Below are 22,738 nucleotides of genomic sequence, written 5' to 3'. Positions count from 1 at the left end.
GACTCTTTTATTTTTTTAATTAATTAATTTATTTATTTATGATAGTCACAGAGAGAGAGAGAGAGAGGCAGAGACACAGGCAGAGGGAGAAGCTGGCTCCATGCACCGGGAGCCCGACATGGGATTCGATCCCGGGTCTCCAGGATTGCGCCCTGGGCCAAAGGCAGGCACCAAATCGCTGCGCCACCCAGGGATCCCTAAGACTCTTTTATAATTTGCTTTCCTCTCTCACTCTCTTTTTTTCTTTTTCCCCTCTCACTCTCTTTTTTTTTCTCTTTCCCTCCTTCCCATATGTTCATGTTTTGTTTCTTAAATTCTACAAATAAGTGAAATACTATAATATTTGTCTTTCTCTGACATTTTTTGCTTAGCATAATATACTCTAGCTCTAAGTATGTCTTTGCAAATGGCAAGATTGCATTCTTTTGGATGGCTGAGTAATACTCCATCATATATATATATATATACATATATATGCCTATATTATATATGAATATAATGAATATAACTTATTCATATTATATACATATATGAATGCCACTTCTTTATCCATTCATCAGTCATCAGTCAATAGACATTTGAGTGTTCTCCATAGTTCGGCTATTACTGATAATGCTGCTGTAATCATCAGGGTGCATGTACCCCTTCAAATCTGTATTTTGTATCCTTTGGGTAAATACCTACTAGTGCAATTGCTGGATTGTAGGGTAGTTCTATTTTTAACTCCATACTGTTTTCCAGTTTGCATTCCCACCAACAATTGAATCGTAATATTTTGATTTAATCTCTTTCATTGTTTTTTGAAGCAAGAATCTAAGATTCATTATCTTCTCTTACCTTGACCCACATGCCTCCCTCATCTCTCTAAATGGAAAAGGTGACCAATCAGAAGTTCTCATGAACACGTCCCCTGCTTTTCTATAAACATATAGGCATTTCTTCCCCCTTTCAGGACCTATCTGCAGCTCAGCCTGTCTCACCATAGCCACCCCTCCTTAAAATTCCAACCACCACATGGTCACTCTCATGAGCTTTGGCAGGGAACACACTTGGATTTGAATTACACCTATCAATGAGTAGTTGAATGATGTGGCATATTACTCATAATGTTTACATCTAAAATATGAAATTAATAATAGAAATGCAGCTTTAAGATACCTAGTGTATCACAAGGTTTTGAGGTCAGGAGCTTGGGTTTCAATCTCATTTCTTTCACATCTTACCTCTCAAACTCTCTGTACCTTAGTTTCCTCATCTGAAAAAGAAAGAGGACAATGAGTGTAAGCCAAGAATTCTAATAAATGCCAAAGATAGAGAACTGATTAATCATTTTGGTTTAGTGTCTTGAGAGAATTTGTGGAGTCACCCTGAAATTCCTGTCAAAAATATACTCACAGCTGATGTTTGCTGGCATTTGTTTTCACACGTTACTATCACTTTTACTTTGTTATTGTGTGTGTGTGTGTCTGACAAATTCTATATAATGTGTTTAGAATATTGCATTGAATGTGATAACCATTATATAAGAGATAGCCATTAGTAATAAAGCCTTGCCACTTAGGGCTGCTCATAAGCTAAGGAAGGAAGAGAGCAGGGGAACAATTGAAATTAATACTTGCTGTTTACCTCCCATGTGTCAGTCTCTGTAAAATTTTGACCACAAAAAAGCATAGATACAGGGGATCCCTAGGTGGCACAGCGGTTTGGCGCCTGCCTTTGGCCCAGGGCGCGATCCTGGAGACCCGGGATCGAATCCCACGTCAGGATCCAGGTGCATGGAGCCTGCTTCTCTCTCTACCTGTGTCTCTGCTCTCTCTCTCTCTCTCTCTGTGACTATCATAAATAAATAAAAATTTAAAAAAAAAGAAGCATAGTTACATAGATGGGTAGATGGATGGATGGATAGATAGGGACAGACAGACAGATAAATTTTTCTAAACCATGCAGCAACCTTGTGAGATACTTGTCATTTTTACAGTACAGATGAAGATTTATATGTTAAATTGCACTAGGACGCATGGCTCACTTGTGGCCAAGATGAGACTCTAACCAAATTCTTATTAATTCTAGAGTAAAATCCTGTCTTTTTAGAATATTTTGATGACTTTGAAAACATACAAAAGAATAAATGAACCACTGTCCCACTGTAGTCCATTGTAGTCCAACATCTCATTCACACTCCGAGGCAATAACATGACAGCATATTAATCCTTCTGGTTCCCTTAGGTTTCTCTGTGCCTGCCCCACAGGGTGTTTGAATGGTTAGCTGGCATAAACAAATGAAGTTCACATCACAATCACTGACAGGATATGCTTTACATAAATGAGAGAACAACCAAAAACATTTTGTTCCCTTGCTGGCAATATTAACAAGGCTCATTGAATACTTTACTTGTTTGTTTTAAATATTTCCAAGCATATCTTTTAAGATTAGGAGGAAAGTTTTTGCATTTCAAGCTTGAGTTCAATTTTTTTCCACTCCTGGAAAAATTCAGAGACCCCAGAAGCAAGCATTGGCAGAATTTTTAGACTCAACATCCTGAATTATACTAGCATGAAAGTAAATGGCAGCTAACTATTTTTGTTTGCACAGAACATATAATCAGTGAGGAGGCCAATAAAGTAATATTTTTTAATTAGAAGACAACTTATGACTAATTTTTTGCCCACTTTCCTCAATCAGCCAACTAATATTCATCAGGCACTCACTAGAAGCCAAGAATTTTAGTAAATGCCAAAGATGGAGAAATGATTAATTTAATCATTTTGGTTTAGTGTCTTGAGAGGATTTGTGGAGTCACCCTAAACTCCTTCCAATCAAAAAATATATTCACAGATGATGTTTCCTGGCATTTGTTTTCACTTCATCATTATCACTTATACTTTAAATTAAAAAAATAACCAGAATGTTTCATTATACCACACCATCTGCTCTGCCAAGAGTACAGCATACCACTGTCTATTGAATCTGGACAGAAAGAGCAAACTCATCTCTAGCCATCATTCTAAGGCAGACTCTAAAGTCAATTTCTGTTTAATAATAGCTGTATTCTTCTTCTCTTTATATCATCATCAGTACATCCATTGATCCATCAATTCTTTAATCCTCTGAACCAGCTATTGTGAAATATTTAGGTACAGAAAAGTAAGCAAATTCAGATCCCTACATGCAGAAGCCAACTCTCCAATGGAAGACAGAGTCATTCAAACAAGTAAGATAAAACCATCAGCCATGGGACCTGATAGCTACTAAATTCTGAAATACATCTCTCAGGTTTATATTTGAAAGGGAGTTTGGGCTTGGAGTCTTTTATTGCTTGCTTGTTTGTTTGTTCACCGCAAAAATAAAATACCCATATTATTATATCTTCTTTTCTGTTTCCCTCAATATACCGTTTTAGGATGTTTGAATTCTCATAGAAAGAAAACAACACAGAATATGGAATTGATGGATGGAAACTACACCTTGGTGACCGAGTTTATTCTTTTAGGGTTTCCGACCCGCCCTGAACTGCAGATTGTCCTATTCCTCATGTTTCTGACATTGTATGGTATGATTTTAACAGGGAATATTGGACTGATGATGTTAATTAGGACCGACCCTCACCTTCAAACCCCTATGTATTTTTTCCTTAGCAACCTCTCCTTTGCAGATCTTTGTTACTCATCAGTCATTGTTCCCAAAATGCTGGTCAATTTCCTCTCAGAAAATAAATCTATCTCCTATTATGGCTGTGCCCTACAGTTTTATTTTTTCTGTGCTTTTGCTGATACAGAATCCTTTATCCTGGCTGCCATGGCATATGATCGCTATGTTGCCATCTGTAATCCTTTACTGTATACAGTTGTGATGTCTCGGGGCATCTGTGTATGGTTGATTGTCTTGTCCTACATTGGAGGTAACATGAGTTCCCTGGTTCACACGTCCTTTGCCTTTATTCTGAAATACTGCGATAAAAATGTCATTAATCATTTTTTCTGCGACCTCCCTCCCCTGCTTAAGCTATCCTGCACAGACACCTCAGTTAATGAGTGGCTTCTCTCCACATATGGCAGCTCAGTGGAAATTATCTGCTTCATCGTCATTGTCATCTCCTACTATTTCATTCTGCGCTCAGTCTTGAGGATCCGCTCTTCCAGTGGCAGAAAGAAAACCTTCTCCACGTGTGCCTCTCACCTGACTTCTGTGGCCATCTATCAGGGGACTCTTCTCTTCATTTACTCACGGCCCAGCTATCTGTATTCTCCCAACACTGATAAAATTATCTCCGTGTTCTACACCATTATTATCCCAGTGCTGAATCCATTGATTTATAGTTTGAGAAATAAAGATGTAAAAGATGCCGCTAAGAGAGCTGTAAGGTTAAAAGTGGATTCCTCATGAGCTATAAGGTTCTGGGATTCATCTAAATCCCCAGTTACAAACTCTAAATGGAATTTGTGACATGCCCACCAGCAGATACACAATGGATGTTATCAAACACTCATTTTTCATACAGCCAAATTCACAATGTAAGAAAGCATTTAAAAGTTTCAAAATTGCTGCTAAATAATAAGATTACTATTGAAAGATTATTTGCTTGAAGTTAATGCTAAAATGTGTTTTTTCATGTTGTCCTAAGGGATATAGTTAATACCTCAGAAAAGTGTGTAGCGGTGTGCATGTGTCTGTTCCTGTGTAGTGTATCTCATTCACATGGTAGATTTACAGATGAGAACGTGAATAGTACTATGCTGTAAATAATACCTGCACCATTTTAAGCCCTTGATAGATGTTAAGTACATATATTTGTGTAATAGCTCACATTAATTGAAATGTACATTGTACAATTAGATGGTTATGGAATGTCATGGAATGTCTTGGAAGCAATAATACAAAATAAATCCATTTTCTTAACCTCAGTTTAATAATATGATGCTAACCTTCTCTACCCAATCTACTCCAAAGTAATTTGGAAACTTTGTCTAAGTAGCACCTTGAAGAATATAGATCAATTTCAAGGAAGACTATTTGCCTTCCTGTCTATATTTTTATCTTAAGTACCAAAGTATTACTAGAGGGATGGAACATCTTTCTCTGGCATCTCAGACACAGAATCAGCCCCACAATATATCACCTGTATCCTCAAGCAGAGATCAACCCACATGACCTGGTGGCACATTTGAGGACTGAAATGAGAGGCATGTACCTGCAAAGTGTATTTCCATAATTAAAATTTTCTACTGTACATTATTTTTATTACTATATTATTTTTTCTCAATGATAATAAATATTTATAAGCTTTGACCTGGAAATATTAACGTTTACAAAGTATGTTTAAATCTGTGTACTCTTTGTTGCAAAAATCCACAAAAGACACAGTGTGAATCACTGTCAGTTTTAAATTCCTGCAGGAATCTTGTCTTTGGATTTCAGACCAATAGTGTTTCTCCTGAGCATTTTGATTATTTCATTTGCTAAGAAGGGAAGAGTCACTCACAGCTACACACTCACCAAAGTACTCCAATATTAAGTTTATATTTCTTAGCAAGATTTACTTGTCTGAGATTATAGAAAATCACACAAAGCCGTATCAGATGAGTAATTATCTACAGCTTTTCATGTTTGCTAAGCTCTAAAATTACACAAATATCTATTAGGCGGAGTGTATGTGGTGCAATATTACATATCAGCTGCTTATGAAACTCTTAGTTTTGCAACAGCACTGCCTTTGATGCTCAATAATCATGGCACCAAATATTACACTATTTATGAGAAAATATAGCCATTTCCAAGTGAAGACACATATAAAATTATAGGGTATTGTAATTTTTTCAAGGTCCACAGGGCTGCTATTACTTGCAAAGCTTTCTAGATGGCCCACACTGCTTTTCCCACCGGGAGCATCCTATATTTCATCCCTGGAGAGTACAGGCACCTGCTAAATTCCCAAGACTGTATGGTTGCCTCCACGGCCTGAATTTTTATTTTAGCTCCAGCATGGTCAGAACTTTCCGAAGCCACCCACTTAACTGGGCCTTCCTCTGTGGTTTGTGTTGAAGCAGTGTGGCCTATATTATTGAAGCTGCATTTTGATAATAGAAGCAAAAACACTATAAACATTAAGGAAGGAGGCGATTTATGCCCAAACCTCATGCAAATTTCTCTTTTTAATAATGCTAAATCGAAACCAAGCTGGGAAGATTTGGGAAATGCAGCTCTCAGCCACAACCACATTGGCAGCAGGTTCTCAAATAATCCACCCCTTTTTTCAACATGCCATTCAGAGGCATCTTGAAAACAAAATCAACTTTCAAATAAGACAACAGCAAAAGTATGCTTACTTTTGCTAACAGATGCATGCATACAATGTAAAGAAAAAAGATGCAATGTAAAGTATTTATGCCAATTTATCCTTGTGCAGTGGTCTAGGGTCCTTCAGGCTAAGTCACACATCTTTGATACTCTGTAACTTGCAAAAAGTTGAGATAAAAGTTTAAACCTTCTCACTGTATCTTATGTTAGGAATCAGGGGAACAGGAGAGAAAGAAATATTAGTCAATGTATTTATATCACAACAAAGGAAAAGCAACATTTTAACTTCTACAGTCTTGTTTTCTCCACAGGCCACATGATCATAGCTGGTACATAGAATTCCCTTTCCTCCACAGCCTCTGCTGTATCCCCTTTAATTTTAAGAAGCATCCCAGTTGTCTTTTTTTTTTTTTTTTTGTCTTGTGAAGTGGCCCAAAGCTTTATCCCTCAATATAGGTATCATTTCTAGATCATTTTATCTGGGTCTCTTTAAGTTTTCCATCCTCTTTTCATTTTTTTTAAAGATTTTATTTATTTATTCATGAGAGACAGAAAGAGAGAGAGAGAGAGAGAGAGAGAGGAGCCCAATATGGGACTCGATCCTGGATCCGGGGATCCCGCCCTGAGCTGAAGGCAGATGCTGAACCGCTGAGCCACCCAGGCATCCTTCCATCCTCTTTTTAATACCAGGCATGGGACTTCTCAGAGGTACCCCCAGAGGCTCTCTTACACTCCAGAAACACACCTCATTACCCTAACTCTATAGTAATAATCATCTGTTCCCCTTATTTTAAGAACAATCACCCTCAAATGGTAGAGAAACTACTGTTTGTCTGTTGACTAAGTAGCATAAGGTCCAAGTGACCAGATGCAGTCTTGGTGTTAGTTCATTGGAGCCACTTTCTGTTCCCTGTTTAAGATTTTTTTTTAATATTTATTTATTTATTTATTTATTTATTTATTTATTTATTTATTATTTATATCTATTTATTTATTTATTTGAGACACACAGAGAGAGGCAGAGAGATAGACAGAGGGAGAAGCAGGCTCCTCACAGGGAGACAGATGAAAGACTTGATCCCAGGATTGGGTTCATGCCCTGAGCTAAAGTCTCAACCACTGAGCCAGGTAGGCATCTCTACTTTTTTTTTTTTTTTTAAATAAAGGCCAACAGCCCCTAAAATTGTGAGGATAGGAAGCAAATTTTTTCATTAGGAATAATAAGACGGGGGCTACCTCTTTTCCTCTGCCTTTTTAGAATTACCAGCATCTAGGTAGGTATATGAGTTATATTAATAGAAAAATCCCCAAATCCAATATATTACTATTCTTTGCATATCATCTTTCATTTTAAATAGCTAAAAAGACTCAGTAATGAATATTTAGTGCAGTTACTTTTTAAAGATTTATTTATTTATTCATGAGAGACACAGACTGAGAGAGAGAGGCAGAGATATAGGCAGAGGGAGAAGCAGGTCCTCACAGGGAGCCTGATGCAGAACTCAATCCCAGATCCCGGGATCACGACCCAAGCCAAAGGCAGGCGCCCAACCGCTGAGCCACCGAGGCATCTCAGAGCAGTTACTTTTGCAAATCTTGTACTAGGAAGCTTAGAGAACACAAAATATAAAAGTTGGTCTTATTCCTGAAGTGTCTCAAATGTAGTAGATTTTATATATTCTTATATATTTTTTATATGAACAAAGGGAACATAATTCAGTAAAGGATATACTAGGTATAGAAAAGGTGATGGAATCTTAAAGTCAACGAGATGCTGGATGATGTGTGATGGGGGGTGGGAAGAAGATATGCTCCCTCATGAGCAGCAGCCTGGCAAGCAAGGCATAATTGACAAGAATGCTTTTAGCACGTTTGTTCACATAGCCAAAAGGCAGAAACAACCCAAATGTTCATGCAACTGAAGAATGAATCAGCCAAAAGTATTATATCCAGAAACTGAAATATTATTCAGCCGTAAAATGAAACAGAATTCTGGCACAAAGGCAGCCTGGGTGGCTCAGCAGTTTAGCGCCACCTTCAGCCCAGGGCATGATCCTGGAGACTCGGGATCAAGTCCCACATCCGGCTCCCTGCATGGAGCCTGCTTCTCCTTCTGCCTGTGTCTGTGCCTCTCTCTCTCTCTCTCTCTCTCTCTCTCAGTCTTTTGTGCTCTCTCTCTCTCTCTCTCTCTCTCTGTGTGTGTGTGTTTGTGTGTGTGTGTCTCATGAATAAATAAATAAAATATTTAAAAAAAAGAATTCTGATGCAAGCATAATCATGGATGAACTTTATAATCATTGGGCTGGAGGAAAGAAGTTTCATCCCACTTAACAAATGCCATATAATGCAGTTTCTATGGGATGTGCAGAGCAGGCAGTGTGCAGATTAGAAAATTGGTTATTGGTCCCTGGGATTAGACTGTAGTAATGGCTCAACAACCTTGAAAATATGTTAAATACCAAAAAAAACAAAAAACAAAAAAAACTATATACTCTGAAAGAGTAAGTTTTACAGCACTCAATGACACTTTAATAAAAAAATAAAGTATTAGGGAATTGTAGTAACATACCTAAATCGGATGTGAAGGAGAATGTTTCAAATACAGAAGAAACTAAATGTACAATCCAAAGGTGCTAGAAATGATTAAAGAGGGGTCGACTTGGGTTTCATCAGATTTTCTCTTTGACTAGAGGAGAATGATATAAATATGGAGAAGCTGAAGCATACTATAAAAATAATTTGGGGGTGCGGTGCTTGTGTGGCTTAGTCGGTTAAGCATTTGCCTTTGGCTCAGGGTGCTGGGTTCCTCCCTGCTCAGCTGGGCCTGATTTTCCCTCTCCAGTTCCCCTTGCCTGTGCTCTCTCTCTCTCTCTCTCTCTCCCTCTCTCTTTCTCTGTCAAATAAATAAATAAAATATTTGAAAATAATAATAATAATTTGAAGTTTTCTTTCTGGCATAGATCGATTTGGTGACAGTAGTGAAATGTTAAAGCTCAGCCCTTGCTAAAGTTGTTTCTGAATTCACAGAGGTTACACAGAACCAGAAATATAATTAATGACATGTTTGTGTAACATCAAAGCCTAAGGGCAGTAGCTTCAGAGATTTAAGTCCCCAAAGCATCTGCTAAAATAAAATGCCAGCTGCCTATTGTATAGCCACCAAAGACCTGCTCATCTCAGGTAGGCTTCAAGGTTCCAACTTATAGAATATAAGGAAAAATCCTTACTGTGTAGGGGGAAAAAAGGTTTGTGTTTTTCTAAAAGCATCTTTTTCCTGCTTACTCAATTAAAGAAACTCCACAATTTAATGACCAAATATATTTTCTTTTCAAAACTGAAAAGATCTATCTGAACTTAGTATTCGCAATATAATCTTTTGGTTATTTTACTTTGATGTTGATTTACAGGAACCAACCAGGCTTCTATTCCTTTCATCACTGGGTAATTATATACGTGAATCTAAGTGGGGTTTTTGTTGTTGTTGTTGTTGTTGTTTGTTTGTTTTGTTTTTTTTTGCTTTCTTTAAAAAATAATGTAGGTACAACCTTACAAATAGCAATGTACACAAATGCATTTTCATGTGAACCACATGCCATATTCACTTCAGTCTAAAGAACAAGTCCATTGTCCATTTTCTATTCTCAGGTACAGCAGAGACATATACACATGAAAATATATGTCACATTCATACATACACAAACCGTTATCATTCAGAAGCATTTGATGTACTTCATCTTAATTCCTTTTCCCTTTTGTTTTTTGGTTTTTTGGGGTTTTTTGTTGTTGTTGTTGTTTTGTTTTTTGTTTTTTCGAGAGACAGAGAACAGGGTTGGTGTGGAGGGACAGACGAGGACAGAGGGAGAGACTCTGAAGTGGACTCCATGCTGAGCATGGAGACCTATGTGGGACTGCAACGACCCTGAGATCATGACCTCAGACAAAGTCAAGAGTCAAACACTTAGCTGACTCAGCCATTATCTTATTTCCATTTTATATTATAGAGGTCCATTCAAAATCCAGGAGATGCAAATGTGTGTGTTACATTCTGTTGTTTTCACTTTTTTGTTTGTTTGTTTTGTTTTTTGTTTTTTTGGGTTTTTTTTTAGCACATTTCTTTGGTGAAAAGACTCCTTCTTCAGCACCAGACCACTCCACAAATAGGTTGTGAGTACCGTGGCAAAGCAATAATACATTTCCAGAGAAAGGTCAATAATGCTTATTTCATGTCTCAGCAAAAGCTAAAGTCAACTCAGACCAGAATCAGTAACATAATTATTTTCATTATTATTAGTGTGTAATATGGTCATTGTTTCTAAAACTAAAAGAAAAAAAATCTTTTAAACAAATCATGCTATTGAAAGGATATAATAATTACTCTTTTTTTGTGTGTTCATGGAACATTTTCAAGTGTACAAAATGCTTAGTCCTACATCTTGCATCGTGCTCTAACATTGGTGTTTCTTCCATATAATTTTGAAGCTGTAATGATCTATTAGCTCATCCAAATATCTTCCTTGACATAAGGAAGATAATGGCCAGGGAAATCAAAGAGCTTATAGAAAGTCACAGACCTCATAAATGACACCTAGATTTTTTTTTAATTTTTATTTATGATAGTCACAGAGAGAGAGAGAGAGAGAGAGGCAGAGACATAGGCAGAGGGAGAAGCAGGCTCCATGCACCGGGAGCCCGATGTGGGACTCGATCCCGGGTCTCCAGGATCACGCCCTGGGCCAAAGGCAGGCGCCAAACCACTGCGCCACCCAGGGATCCCGACAGCTAGATTTAGATCAAAGTTCCTCAACCACCTACCATAGATATTTTCTGTTATTGCCACATTAGATAGTAGTGCTTCTTTAAAGAGTAACTATTGACCGAGTAATTTTATGAGTATAAAAGACAATCTCAAAAAGAAATTGTGTTCTGCTTTACAGATATTTTGTGGTGGTCAGAAGAGTTATATGTGCATCTATCACTTTCTTGATCATTTTCTCAAAATTTGAGACAAGAATATACAAGAATGGATAAAGGAAATTGCTCATCCTTGACAGAATTCATTTTCTTGGGAATTACCAATAACCCTGGAATGAAAGTGACACTATTTGCAACGTTTCTTGTTGTTTATCTCATTAATCTGTTTGCAAATCTTGGAATGATTATTTTAATTATAATAGATTCCCAGCTTCACACACCAATGTACTTTTTCCTTAGTCAACTCTCTTTCTGTGACCTCTGCTATTCTACAGCGGTTGGGCCCAAAATGTTGGTAGACCTTTTAGCTAAAAACAAATCAATCCCCTTCTTTGGGTGTGCCCTTCAATTCTTGATCTTCTGTATGTTTGCTGATTCTGAGTGTCTACTGCTGGCAGTGATGGCCTTTGATCGGTACAAGGCCATTGGCAACCCGTTGCTCTACACAGTCAACATGTCCAACAGAGTGTGCTCCCTGCTCATGGCTGGAGTTTACTTGCTGGGAATGGCAGATGCTCTGATACATACAACATTAACATTCCGCTTATGCTTTTGTGGATCAAATGAGATTAATCATTTCTTCTGTGATTTACCTCCACTCTACCTCCTTTCATGCTCAGATACAGAGATCAATGAGTTGGCATTATTCATCTTTTTTGGCTTCATTGAACTGAGTACCATTTCTGGAGTTCTTATCTCTTATTGTTATATAACCCTATCAGTCTTGAAGATCCGCTCTGCTGAGGGGAGGTTCAAAGCTTTCTCCACCTGCACCTCCCACTTAACTGCTGTTGCAATTTTCCAGGGAACTATGCTCTTCATGTATTTTCGGCCAAGCTCTTCCTACTCCCTTGATCAAGATAAAATGACCTCATTGTTTTACACCCTTGTGATTCCCACATTAAACCCACTGATTTATAGCCTACGGAACAAGGATGTGAAAGAAGCGCTGAAAAAACTGAAAATTAAAAAGTGGTTTTAAATATTTATACCACACACACAGGCATCATGGTTGTTGTTTTGTAAAATTATACTGCATCGCACAAGAGAAAGAAAGTTGTCTCAAAACCTTAATTTAACAAAATGAGTTTGTTTTAATGCTCTGTCACAAAAATTTTACAGTTCCCTAAATATAACATACTTTATTAGGTGTCTAGAGTTTATATATGGTACTCCATCTTTGTGTAAAACTCTTCTGACCTTTCTAATTTTGCCAGATTTTTATGTGTTCATTTGTTCATTCAAACATTAATTTATTTTATTTTATTTTATTTATTTATTCATGATACACACACACACACACACACACACACACTCACAGAGGCAGAGACATAGACAGAGGGAAAAGCAGGCTCCCGGCAGGGAGCCCAATGAGGGACTTCATCCCAGGACCCTGGGATTACCACCTGAGCTGAAGGCAGATGCTCAACCACTGGTCCCCCAGGCATCCCTCAAACATGAATTTATTACATTTAGATGTACTGTGTGCTTACTAAGTGAACTTGGGTATTTAAGTGCTTTAAATTTCATAGTACACCTAGTAGTGTTCATATTAATGAATCTTATAATCTATTCAAAGTAACCAACAATACTTAACAAGGCACCAAATAATTCACAAATCTCAAACTCAATATGAAGTAAAGACAGGGGGTTTTATCCAAAGAAAATATCTAAATCTAGTGTAAAAGAAAAGCTTCATTGGCTAGAGATACTGAGTCTCAGATCTTAAACATCTCCTTTAAAAACAGTTTTAATATAATTCTATTTATTAACTCACTGCTTCTTATATGAAATTGGGAGCATTGTATTTCAAGGATTGAGCATTTCAGTCCCATTATCCAAAGTACCTGTATATACTCTAGGACACAAAATGGAAAAACAAATAAATAAGAAATTTAAAACACCAGATAACATTTTTGGGTGTTTATTAGAACTTATTAACACAATTATATGACTATATGGTATGTGGCCAGTATATATATATATATACACACACACACACACACATTATATATACATTATAGTGTATATATAATACATTATATATACATTATAGTGTATATATAATACATTATATATGTTACATGTATGTATATTATGTATCATAATGCATTATATAGTCATATATATTATAACTTTTAAGAAAGTACATAAAATGGTTGTGGATACTAAGGTAATGGATCAATAAAGACCTACATATTAATTACACTAGAGGTAAAGAGTATTCATGTGTGTATGTTCTTGAAATTTGTCTATTTCATCTCTCTCTGCTCTAGTTTCTAATGATTGAAGCAAAAGGCAAGTTGTTGAAATAACATGGAAATATTCTTAGGTTTGAAAAATCATATCAGACCCAAGGACACTCTTAATTACCCATTACAATTGTAGAAGCTAAAAGCCACTGAATTTCTTAGATTTTGTAGCTGCTGTTTTTAATTATTTTTGGGCAGAAACCTTTCAGAGTGGAAGAAACAGCTCCTCTGCTCCTTAAGACAGCATTTGTTGAAGAGTGTGACCTGTCACTAGGAATCATGCTGGAAAAAAAAAAAAAAAACTGTAAAGAAATTTACTTTTTTTTAAATAAAATGCTTTAAAGGTTTCTATGTGTACATTTTTTTTCTCAAGGAACATATACATTTTTGAAATTGTTTCTTATGAGCAGCTGCATGGAAGAAAACATTGCCTTAAATATAAAAGTCCAAGAAAAATAGAAAGGTTGTGGATTGCTGTTAAAACTTAGAGGATTTTAGGGGCACCTGGGTGTCTCAGTCAGTATCTGCCTTTGGCTCAGGTCATGATCCCAGTGTCCTGAGGTAGGTCCTGCATAGGACTTCCACCTCAGCGGGGAGTCTGCTTCTGCCTCTCCCTCTGCCTCCCCCTTGCTCATGCTTCTCCATGCTTCTCTCTCAAATAATTAAATAAAATCATTAAAAACAAACAAACAAACAACTTAGAGAATTTTAATATGTAATTCGATTAACCAACCTTTTCCCCTTATGGCAGCCATATCTTACAGCATCTAAAGACTAATTTGATCCACATACTGTATAGTTTATCAGATCTAGTGAGCTTGAAATAAGAAATAGAACTTTTAAACCCTAGAAATGGAATTCTAAAAAATAAAATGAACTGATTCGATTGATTGTGGGCTTCCTCTTCCTAAAATTAAAGCCAGGTAATGTATATTTCAGAAGGTCACATAGTTGTAAATATGACCCATTTTAGTGGACAGTTATGCAAATTCAAAATTTCATAGACACTTCTAAAATGGATATCCAACTTTCTTGATATTCAAGGAATAAAAATGAATACTTAAATGTAGTGTATTATGACTCCCCTCCAGATTATAAAAAATGCAGACAATTGAAACTTAGTGTACTTTAGTACCAGCATCATGTCAGGAACACTCTGTCATGATACTCAATGTTTCAGGGACAGATAACTACTTTGAAAGAATATGATCTTCTGGGTGGATGGTCACCTACTTGGTATTGCTTTAGTATCACCATGGTTATCCACAAACCTGTAGTTAGAGATAATTTTTCCTCACTTGCTTTTAACTGATGTATAGAATTTATCCTAAAAACATTATTTTTTCAATTATTTATAACTTTATTCTTAATGAAAATTGACATCCATTGAGAATTAAATTAGGTTTTCTAACTTGCAGTAATAATGTTGTCACATAAGCTCAGGTGTAAATCATGGGAAGAAGTAGACTGAATGGTCTTGAGGAGAAAGCCCTGCTTGAGAGGCTAAACTTAGGTTCTGGTTGAACAAAATGGAACCTGAGGAATTTTCACACCCCTCTAGACAGGGAAATCCCCTGAGGGAAAAATTAATTTGAAAGGAATCAGACGAAAGGACCAAGGACAATTCCACATCCTCCAAATATGGATCAAAGAAGTAAACAATGATAGAAAATGTCTTGAGGAACACAAATGCATGAGTTTCTTGAGTTTAACAGGTGAACAATTAGTAGCAATTGGTTGCATGATTCCGCCTTGCCTCCACAAAATCTCCCACAGGAATACTTTTGGTATCTTAGTATTGAGACCATCACACAAAGAATGACAAAGAAATATATGAAGGCATCAAAAACTGTCACTAAGAACCACTTTTCCCAAACTTAAAAATGTATTAATTTTGTTGAGGATTGTTCCAGCTTTATAGAAAGCAAAGGACAAAAGCAACACAGTAATAAAAGAGAAAAAAAAAAAAAAAAGAAAGAAACCCTGTGCCTCTGCTAACCTCCAGGTGAAGTTTCTGAATAAACAGGAAAGTGCCCGGAGTACTCAAGAACAGAAACTAGTCTATGCCTAACACAACTTACTTTCTTCCCTCCTCAAATTTTGTATTTACCGGTTTAGTAGCAATAAAATTAACTACAGTAAGACTCAGAAAATACAGGGGATGTACATGATTATTATATATTATCGGGAAATATCTATCAACAGTAGATCATCAATGAATATAGAGCAATCTGTGATGCCAGGCGTATTGTCTTGATTGGCATATTGTAAGTGTCACTCAGAACATGGCCAGTACAGAGAGTTTCTCCTGGGGTTGCCATGGTGCACAATTTCAGGGGCCACCAATTGTCTTATTTTCTATTTAGTCTCTGGAATTGTGCAGTGCTGCCACTTTCCACATTACTTTCTCTTCACACTAATGTCGGTGAGGTTCAAGAGTTCAATTATAATATATAACATAGACCATGGCTCCATCTGGTGACCCTCCGTCTAGGCTGCCCTCTCATTCATTCATCACACAGACTGAAATCTTGCTGCATTAGAGAGCATACTTAGAGGAGTTCCCAGATGCTGAGAATCCTGAAAACCTGTCCTCCCTGGTTTTATTTATTTTGGTTTTTTTTTATTTCTCTTTTTTTGTATTTTTTTTATTGGAGTTTGATTTGCCAACATATAGTATAACACCCAGTGACCATCCCGTCCAGTGCCCCCCTCGGTGCTTGTCACCCAGTCACACCATCCCCGGCCCACCTCACCTTCCACTACCCTCTATTCTTTTCCCAGAGTTAGGAGGTTTTATTCATTTTCAAATGAAACTTAATGGTAAACACACTTTAGCCTTTTATAAGATTAGCCAAAAGAATTATTTGCTAAAAGGAACTTATTTCATGATGCTGTCATCAGGAGTCTATTAAGAGCAAGGGCTTTGCAGCCAGAAAAACCTAGTGTCTTTGAGATTCCATATGCAATGTCTGCATCTGTACGAGGAGGTTGTTAATAACCAGTTGGAATATATGAGCTAACATAGAAATATGTGATAGTTTAAAGAAATGAAAGAAATGATATATGAAAACTACTACCTAGATTTTCCAGGTGCTATTGCAAAATGCCTTTGTGTGAAAACATTTCAAAATGGATGTAAAGTCCAAGAAGAGTCTCTGGTTTTAAAAGGAGCATTTGTGGGATACTCTGATTTTTCACGAGGTACCACGCTGGAAAAACCTATGAAGAATTTCATCATTATTATTATTATTATTATTATTATTATTATTATTACAAAAGGCTGTTAGGGTTTTCACCTGTATGATCTTTTTCCAATTAATACCTACTCTTTTGAAGGTATTATCAGCGTCAGCATGGTAGAAAACATTGTTTGAAATATATTGTCCAAGAAGATGGGATGTCAGTGGATTACTACTAATTAAGACCATGTAAACCTGTAATAAGATTAACTCATCTCTCTGCCTTAGGACAGCTATATATCATGGCATCTAAAAATTGATTGATTTATGCATTGGCTGTTTTATCAGATCCAGTGGTTTTTAAACTAAAAATATGGGAATTTTTAAGCCCTACCAAAGAAATTACAAAAGTAGAATTTACTGATTCAATTAATCATGGGCCTCCTCTCTCTGAATTTGTGAAATTGAATAACACATTATGGAAAATATTTTTTAGGGAATCGTGACTCAAACAGAAGCTGGGGCAGATGGCCTATAATGACTATCTCAGTATTTTACATAAATAAGGGACACCACATCAAAAGGCTTTCTGTATTCTTGCTTGTCTACTTCAATCCTCATCATTCTCTTCCCTTCTGAGTCATTCTACATCATATCCTTCTCACATATCCCCAGGGACTGATAGAAATTAGCTGTTTCCAAAGGCAGTATTACCAGGGCCAAGGGAAAGTCTTTAAATATGGCAACATAGGAGACTCCAATACCTCTCTTTCCACGAACACACCAAATGAGTAGCTCACATGGCAAAATTCCTTCTGAAAGAGATCAAGAAATTAGTTGAGTGACTCCTACACATCAGGAAGTTAGCAAAAGCAAGTATAAATGTAGATCTTCTGTAAAAATGTAGTGTAACACACACTTTCAAAAAGCGGAAGAAACCTGTACAATGTGACATGTCAATTGTATCTCAGTAAAACTAGGAAATAATATCCTCAAGGAAATACATAAATGAAAAGACATGCACACAAAACACACACATACATACACATATAATTTTTTAAAGTTTTTAAATTTTATTTTCTTAGTAGATGATCTTTCCCCTCACTACTCTATTCCTATCTTAGTAAATCTAGGAAATAATATCTTCAAGGAAATACATAAATGAAAAGACATGCACACAAAACACACACAAACATACACATACAATTTTTTAAAGTTTTTAAATTTTATTTTCTTAGTAGATGATCTTTCCCCTCACTACTCTATTCCACACATTCATCTCTAGTATGCTACATCTTTTTTTTTCTAATGTACAGCTCAAAAATCCCATGACCCATGATAACAGCTTATTCTTTATCTTTTCTTAGTTTTTCATTGTGCTCATTCATTAGTTAATATATGATCATCACTTGCTTTTCAGGAAATAGTGTATATATAATTCATTGCATGTTAAATATCCCAATTAACTGTAATCTTTTGCAAATCTTTCTCCACCTATATAAAGGACTCTCATATATTCCTTTTAATGATTATATCATGTTCCATATAATGGAGCTATCTTAATCCATTTATTTATGACCCTATTCATGAGCATCTCCTCATTTCTAGTTTTGATCACTACTAACTTTGTTAAAATAATTATGTTTGTAAAGAGTATATACCTCTTGAAAACTAATCCCAGAAAGATAAGTATTTTTTCCATACTGTATTCACCCAAGCAGTCAAAGGCCAGCTCAATGTAACCGGGGGGGTGGGGGGGTGGGGGGGGGAAGACATTGTATGTCCATGGGAGATATGTCAGAATTTTAAATCATCTTTAATTAGACACAGTTACCATCAGTCAGTAGTAGAACCTTGAAAATTTTCATTTTCCCATTCTTTTGTCATTAGCTTTTCATATATTCAAATTAAATACATAAGTACGTGTGAATGAATTTTTTCTTATTCCTTACAAGCATACACGGAACAAAATGCACTGGTTGAAAATATACTTGAATTTCACATTACAGAAAGGAAAGGTAAATGGAAGTTTGTATCAGTCAGGCTGGTGTGAATGACTGATTAGCTTTGGTTACTGCTGATGAATATCAGTGGTGCCAGGGACCAAGAGGTCAGGAAAAGGTTCAGGGATCATTGAGCATTACATCATAACTGTTGGAAGGGATTTGGAAAAAAAACACAAAATTACACTCCAATACTTCTAAACTTTGTAAAAATTTCAATAAGTAAAATAAAAACAAACAAAAATTTTAAGAAACAAATAGAACCTTGTTTTTTCTTAAACACTTTTCTATATACACATGTATATATGATCTATATTAGTTGAAACCGTTTGCAACTAAAAACCTCTTTATTTCAACTATTTGTCTGTCACCTACAACCTATCTACCTAAAATAAGAACAAAGATTCAATTATTTGTACCAGTGCTGGTGCTAGGGCTGCAGGATATACAGAAATTTCTCATGCAGCTATTCTTACTAAAGAGCTTACAATGTAGACACATATCTGAATAAAATAAAGATAATGCAAGAAAAAGTATGCTATGCACAAATGGCTGTGATAGTCATAAAATAATTGAAATCCAATCAGGTGACATGGTTGGAGAAATGGAATCACACATAATGAAAAAATGTATTTAATATAACCATTGAAAAATTTTTCTATTTGTAAATGGGAAGGTGAAGGAGTTTTCTCAGAAATAAAAGAAACAGGATAAAAATAAGAAAAAGAAATAATTAACAGGAAAATAATCATTTTATTTCATAAACTTATTAATGTAATACATTTAACAGAATAGAGAATAATTAACAGATAATGTAACTGAGTAGAAGATCTATTAGAGTTTCTTTGAAGCTCTGATCTGACTGGAGGAAGATGGTATAGACTCAGTGTAGCAAAGAATCATACTATAAAGATCATTTTATAGTCCCAAAGATGGTCCATTCTGTGCAAGTGCAAAAAATTAAATTCATTCTTTGCTGAAATTGTTGCAACATTCATGGGGGAAAACACAGAACTAGAAATCTAATTAATAACATTTGTATATATAGAAGTGTGAGGGCAGAGGCTTGAGAGATTTCAGTCCCAAATGACATGGAGTAAAAATAAAATGCATGTGTCTGTATTGTTCAGCTGCTAGGGGCAAGCACAGAATGATTTGCCCTTCCCAGGTAGGTTTCTGAGGCACTAAATTTAAAGAATCAAGAAAAAAATGCTTATATTTGGAAAAATGAGGAGTTGAATATTTACAAAATTAAAAATGATTTTTTACTTATTTTCATTGGTTCATAGTCTGCAATCTGATGGCAGAAAAGAAGGTGTTTCCCATTTAAGCAGGGTGAGTCAAATTCATTTTGATTAGCAAATGAACTGTTTTTACTTACTTCTATCCTAATCAAAATTAAAAAGAAAAACACTGACTTTATTTTTATTTTTTCCCAGTAATGGTTGAGGTATCACAACACAAACACTAATTTGTGTAAATTCAACCCATACAAACCACAAATCATATTTATTTAAATCTAAAAAAAATCAGATCATCACCCATATGCCAGTTTTCACATATCAACAGAAAGGTGCATGCATACACACTTGGAAGCTTATAAAAGATATATTTATTACTCTTGTTCCTGTCTTCATTTTTAATAAACAAGTCAGGTCTAAAATCCAAAGAGATGGAAATGTATGTGTTCAATATTGTGTTTTCCACTTGGTTTTAGTATTCTTTTTTTACTGGTCAAAAGAAACACTCTTTGGCACCAGATCACTCCTGCATGTTAAGTAATAAAAACATAGCAAAGTAGTAACATACTACTAGAGACAAGTTTATTAAAATATATCTAATGTCTCAATAAATACAAAAAACAATGTGAATGGGAACAATCACAAACATATTCATTATTCTTAAATCAAAGATATATTCATTGTTCCCAAATTTAATACAGAGGCTTAAACAAATCATGATTCTTGAAGAAGTCAGTGAACATAAACATTTTATGCTCAATTTTATATTTATTTTTAAAATATAAGAATGCAATTTCCAATTTTGTGTTTAATGTAAGTGTTGCTTTAATATTATATCTGACCTGTAATAAGCTTTCATTCATGATCGACCATTGAAATAAAAGCACTGCAGGTGAACACAGATCATATACCTTAAGGACGTCTCCAAATTCGGAATCAAACTTCCTCTAAATTCTATACCAAATACTTTTTTTAACTTTTGTCAGCAACATAACAATGAAATTTGTCTTGACTACTGTCTGAAAATTAAGAATATAAAGAATAGAATATGCTGATATAAATTCTTTTTGATTTACAGATGATGCTTTCCTGAGTGTCGAGAAGAGTTAATACCTTGATATACCATTTCTTGATCATTTCTGTAGCATTTTAGAAAAATCAAGAAGAATGGATGGAAAAAATTGCTCTTCCGTGAATGAATTCCTTCTCGTGGGAATTAGCAATAAGCCTGGAGTTAAAGTGACTCTATTTATCACATTTCTAATTGTCTATCTCATCATTCTTGTTGCAAACCTCGGGATGATCATTTTAATTAGGATGGACTCCCAGCTTCACACACCCATGTATTTCTTCCTGAGCCATCTCTCCTTCAGTGACGTCTGCTATTCTACAGCAGTCGGACCCAGGATGCTGGTAGGCTTCATTGCCAAGAACAAGTCAATTCCTTTCTACAGCTGTGCTATGCAATGGTTGGTGTTCTGTACCTTTGTAGATTCTGAGTGTCTACTGCTGGCAGTGATGGCCTTTGATCGGTACAAAGCCATTAGCCACCCCTTGCTCTATACAGTCAGCATGTCCAGCAGAATGTGCTCCCTGCTGATGGCTGGGGTTTACTTGGTGGGAATTATGGATGCTTCAGTAAATACAATATTAACATTCCGGTTATGTTTCTGTGAGTCGAATGTGATTAACCATTTCTTCTGTGATGTCCCACCTCTCCTCTTGTTATCTTGCTCAGACACACAAGTTAATGAGTTAGTGATATTCACCATTTTTGGCTTCATTGAACTGATTACTCTTTCAGGGCTTTTTGTGTCTTACTGCTATATTATCCTAGCGGTGAGAAAGATCAACTCTGCTGAGGGGAGGTTCAAAGCTTTCTCCACCTGCACCTCCCACTTAACTGCTGTTGCAATTTTCCAGGGAACTCTGCTCTTTATATATTTCCGGCCAAGCTCTTCCTACTCCCTTGATCAAGACAAAATTATTTCATTGTTTTACTCCCTTGTGATTCCCATGCTAAACCCTCTGATTTATAGCCTACGGAACAAGGATGTGAAAGAGGCCCTGAAGAAACTTAAAAAAAACTTAAACTTAAAAAAATAAACTAAAAAAAAAACTAAAAAAAATTTTAAAAACTTAAAAATAAATAAAATATAAGTGGTTTCATTGAAAACTTGCATGTGCATATTTTTCTCCCAGTCTTACTTATTCAAGAAAATCAAAATTGTTTTGACTAATATGGTATGATCTAAAAACTATCCGTAATACGTTTCTGCCGTACCCAAATGTGTCATTCCCTAAATACTCCATGGTTCATTTTATGTCTTGAGTTTGTATTTGGTAGTCTTTATTTGAAAATTTCTAGACTCCTAGTTTGCCAAATTTTTGTTTCCTCAATCTTTCATTTGTGCATAAATTGAATTTTCTAAATGTTATTGAGCATTTCATAGGTACTTATTCCATTTCTATGTGTTTTGCATTTTATAGCAAATCCAGTAGTTTTCACGCTGATGAATCTTGTCTTCTAATGGAAATGGCAAATATTAATTAAATATTTTTCAAATTTTTTATGATAAACTGTAATTATGCCATAAGTAAAAAGACTGAGCCCTATGCACAACGTTCAAATATAGTGAAGAATGTTGAAAAGTGCTTTCTGGTAATGGAGACAATCTGGGATCTAAATGAATAGTAAGCATCAAAGGAGAGAGACATGTAAGTAGAGAAACCATTCTATGAAGATGGATCAGGAACTAGAAGGTTGTCAGTGGCACAAGACCTTAATAGTTTC

At 35.7% G+C, this 22,738-nt stretch overlaps 3 protein-coding genes across 5 annotated transcripts in view; all 3 read left to right on the top strand.

Moving 5' to 3' along the window:
* LOC144292634 (olfactory receptor-like protein OLF1) overlaps nt 1-5,295 on the top strand; it is a 28,538-nt gene extending 23,243 nt beyond the window's left edge. For all 3 annotated transcript variants that reach the window (XM_077863287.1, XM_077863286.1, XM_077863288.1), the window contains one exon: nt 3,402-5,295. In XM_077863287.1, coding sequence (XP_077719413.1) covers nt 3,402-4,384 — 983 coding nt within the window. In that variant the 3' untranslated portion in view covers nt 4,385-5,295. The remainder of the gene's footprint in view (nt 1-3,401) is intronic.
* Nucleotides 5,296-11,141: 5,846 nt separating this feature from the next.
* Nucleotides 11,142-12,475, top strand: LOC144292636 (olfactory receptor 5W2-like). Its single transcript, XM_077863290.1, has one exon. It carries the CDS (start codon nt 11,316-11,318, stop codon nt 12,246-12,248), a length of 933 nt encoding a protein of 310 aa, XP_077719416.1. The 5' UTR covers nt 11,142-11,315; the 3' UTR covers nt 12,249-12,475.
* Nucleotides 12,476-21,055: 8,580 nt separating this feature from the next.
* On the top strand, nt 21,056-22,050 carry LOC144293165 (olfactory receptor-like protein OLF2). Its single transcript, XM_077864288.1, has one exon. It carries the CDS (start codon nt 21,112-21,114, stop codon nt 22,048-22,050), a length of 939 nt encoding a protein of 312 aa, XP_077720414.1. The 5' UTR covers nt 21,056-21,111.
* Nucleotides 22,051-22,738: the final 688 nt, after the last annotated feature.

The sequence above is a fragment of the Canis aureus genome, chromosome 21, assembly GCF_053574225.1.
Source record: "Canis aureus isolate CA01 chromosome 21, VMU_Caureus_v.1.0, whole genome shotgun sequence".
Lineage (NCBI taxonomy): Eukaryota > Metazoa > Chordata > Mammalia > Carnivora > Canidae > Canis > Canis aureus.
The sequence above is the reverse complement of the archived record's forward strand: the minus strand, read 5'-3'. Positions and strand labels throughout refer to the sequence as shown.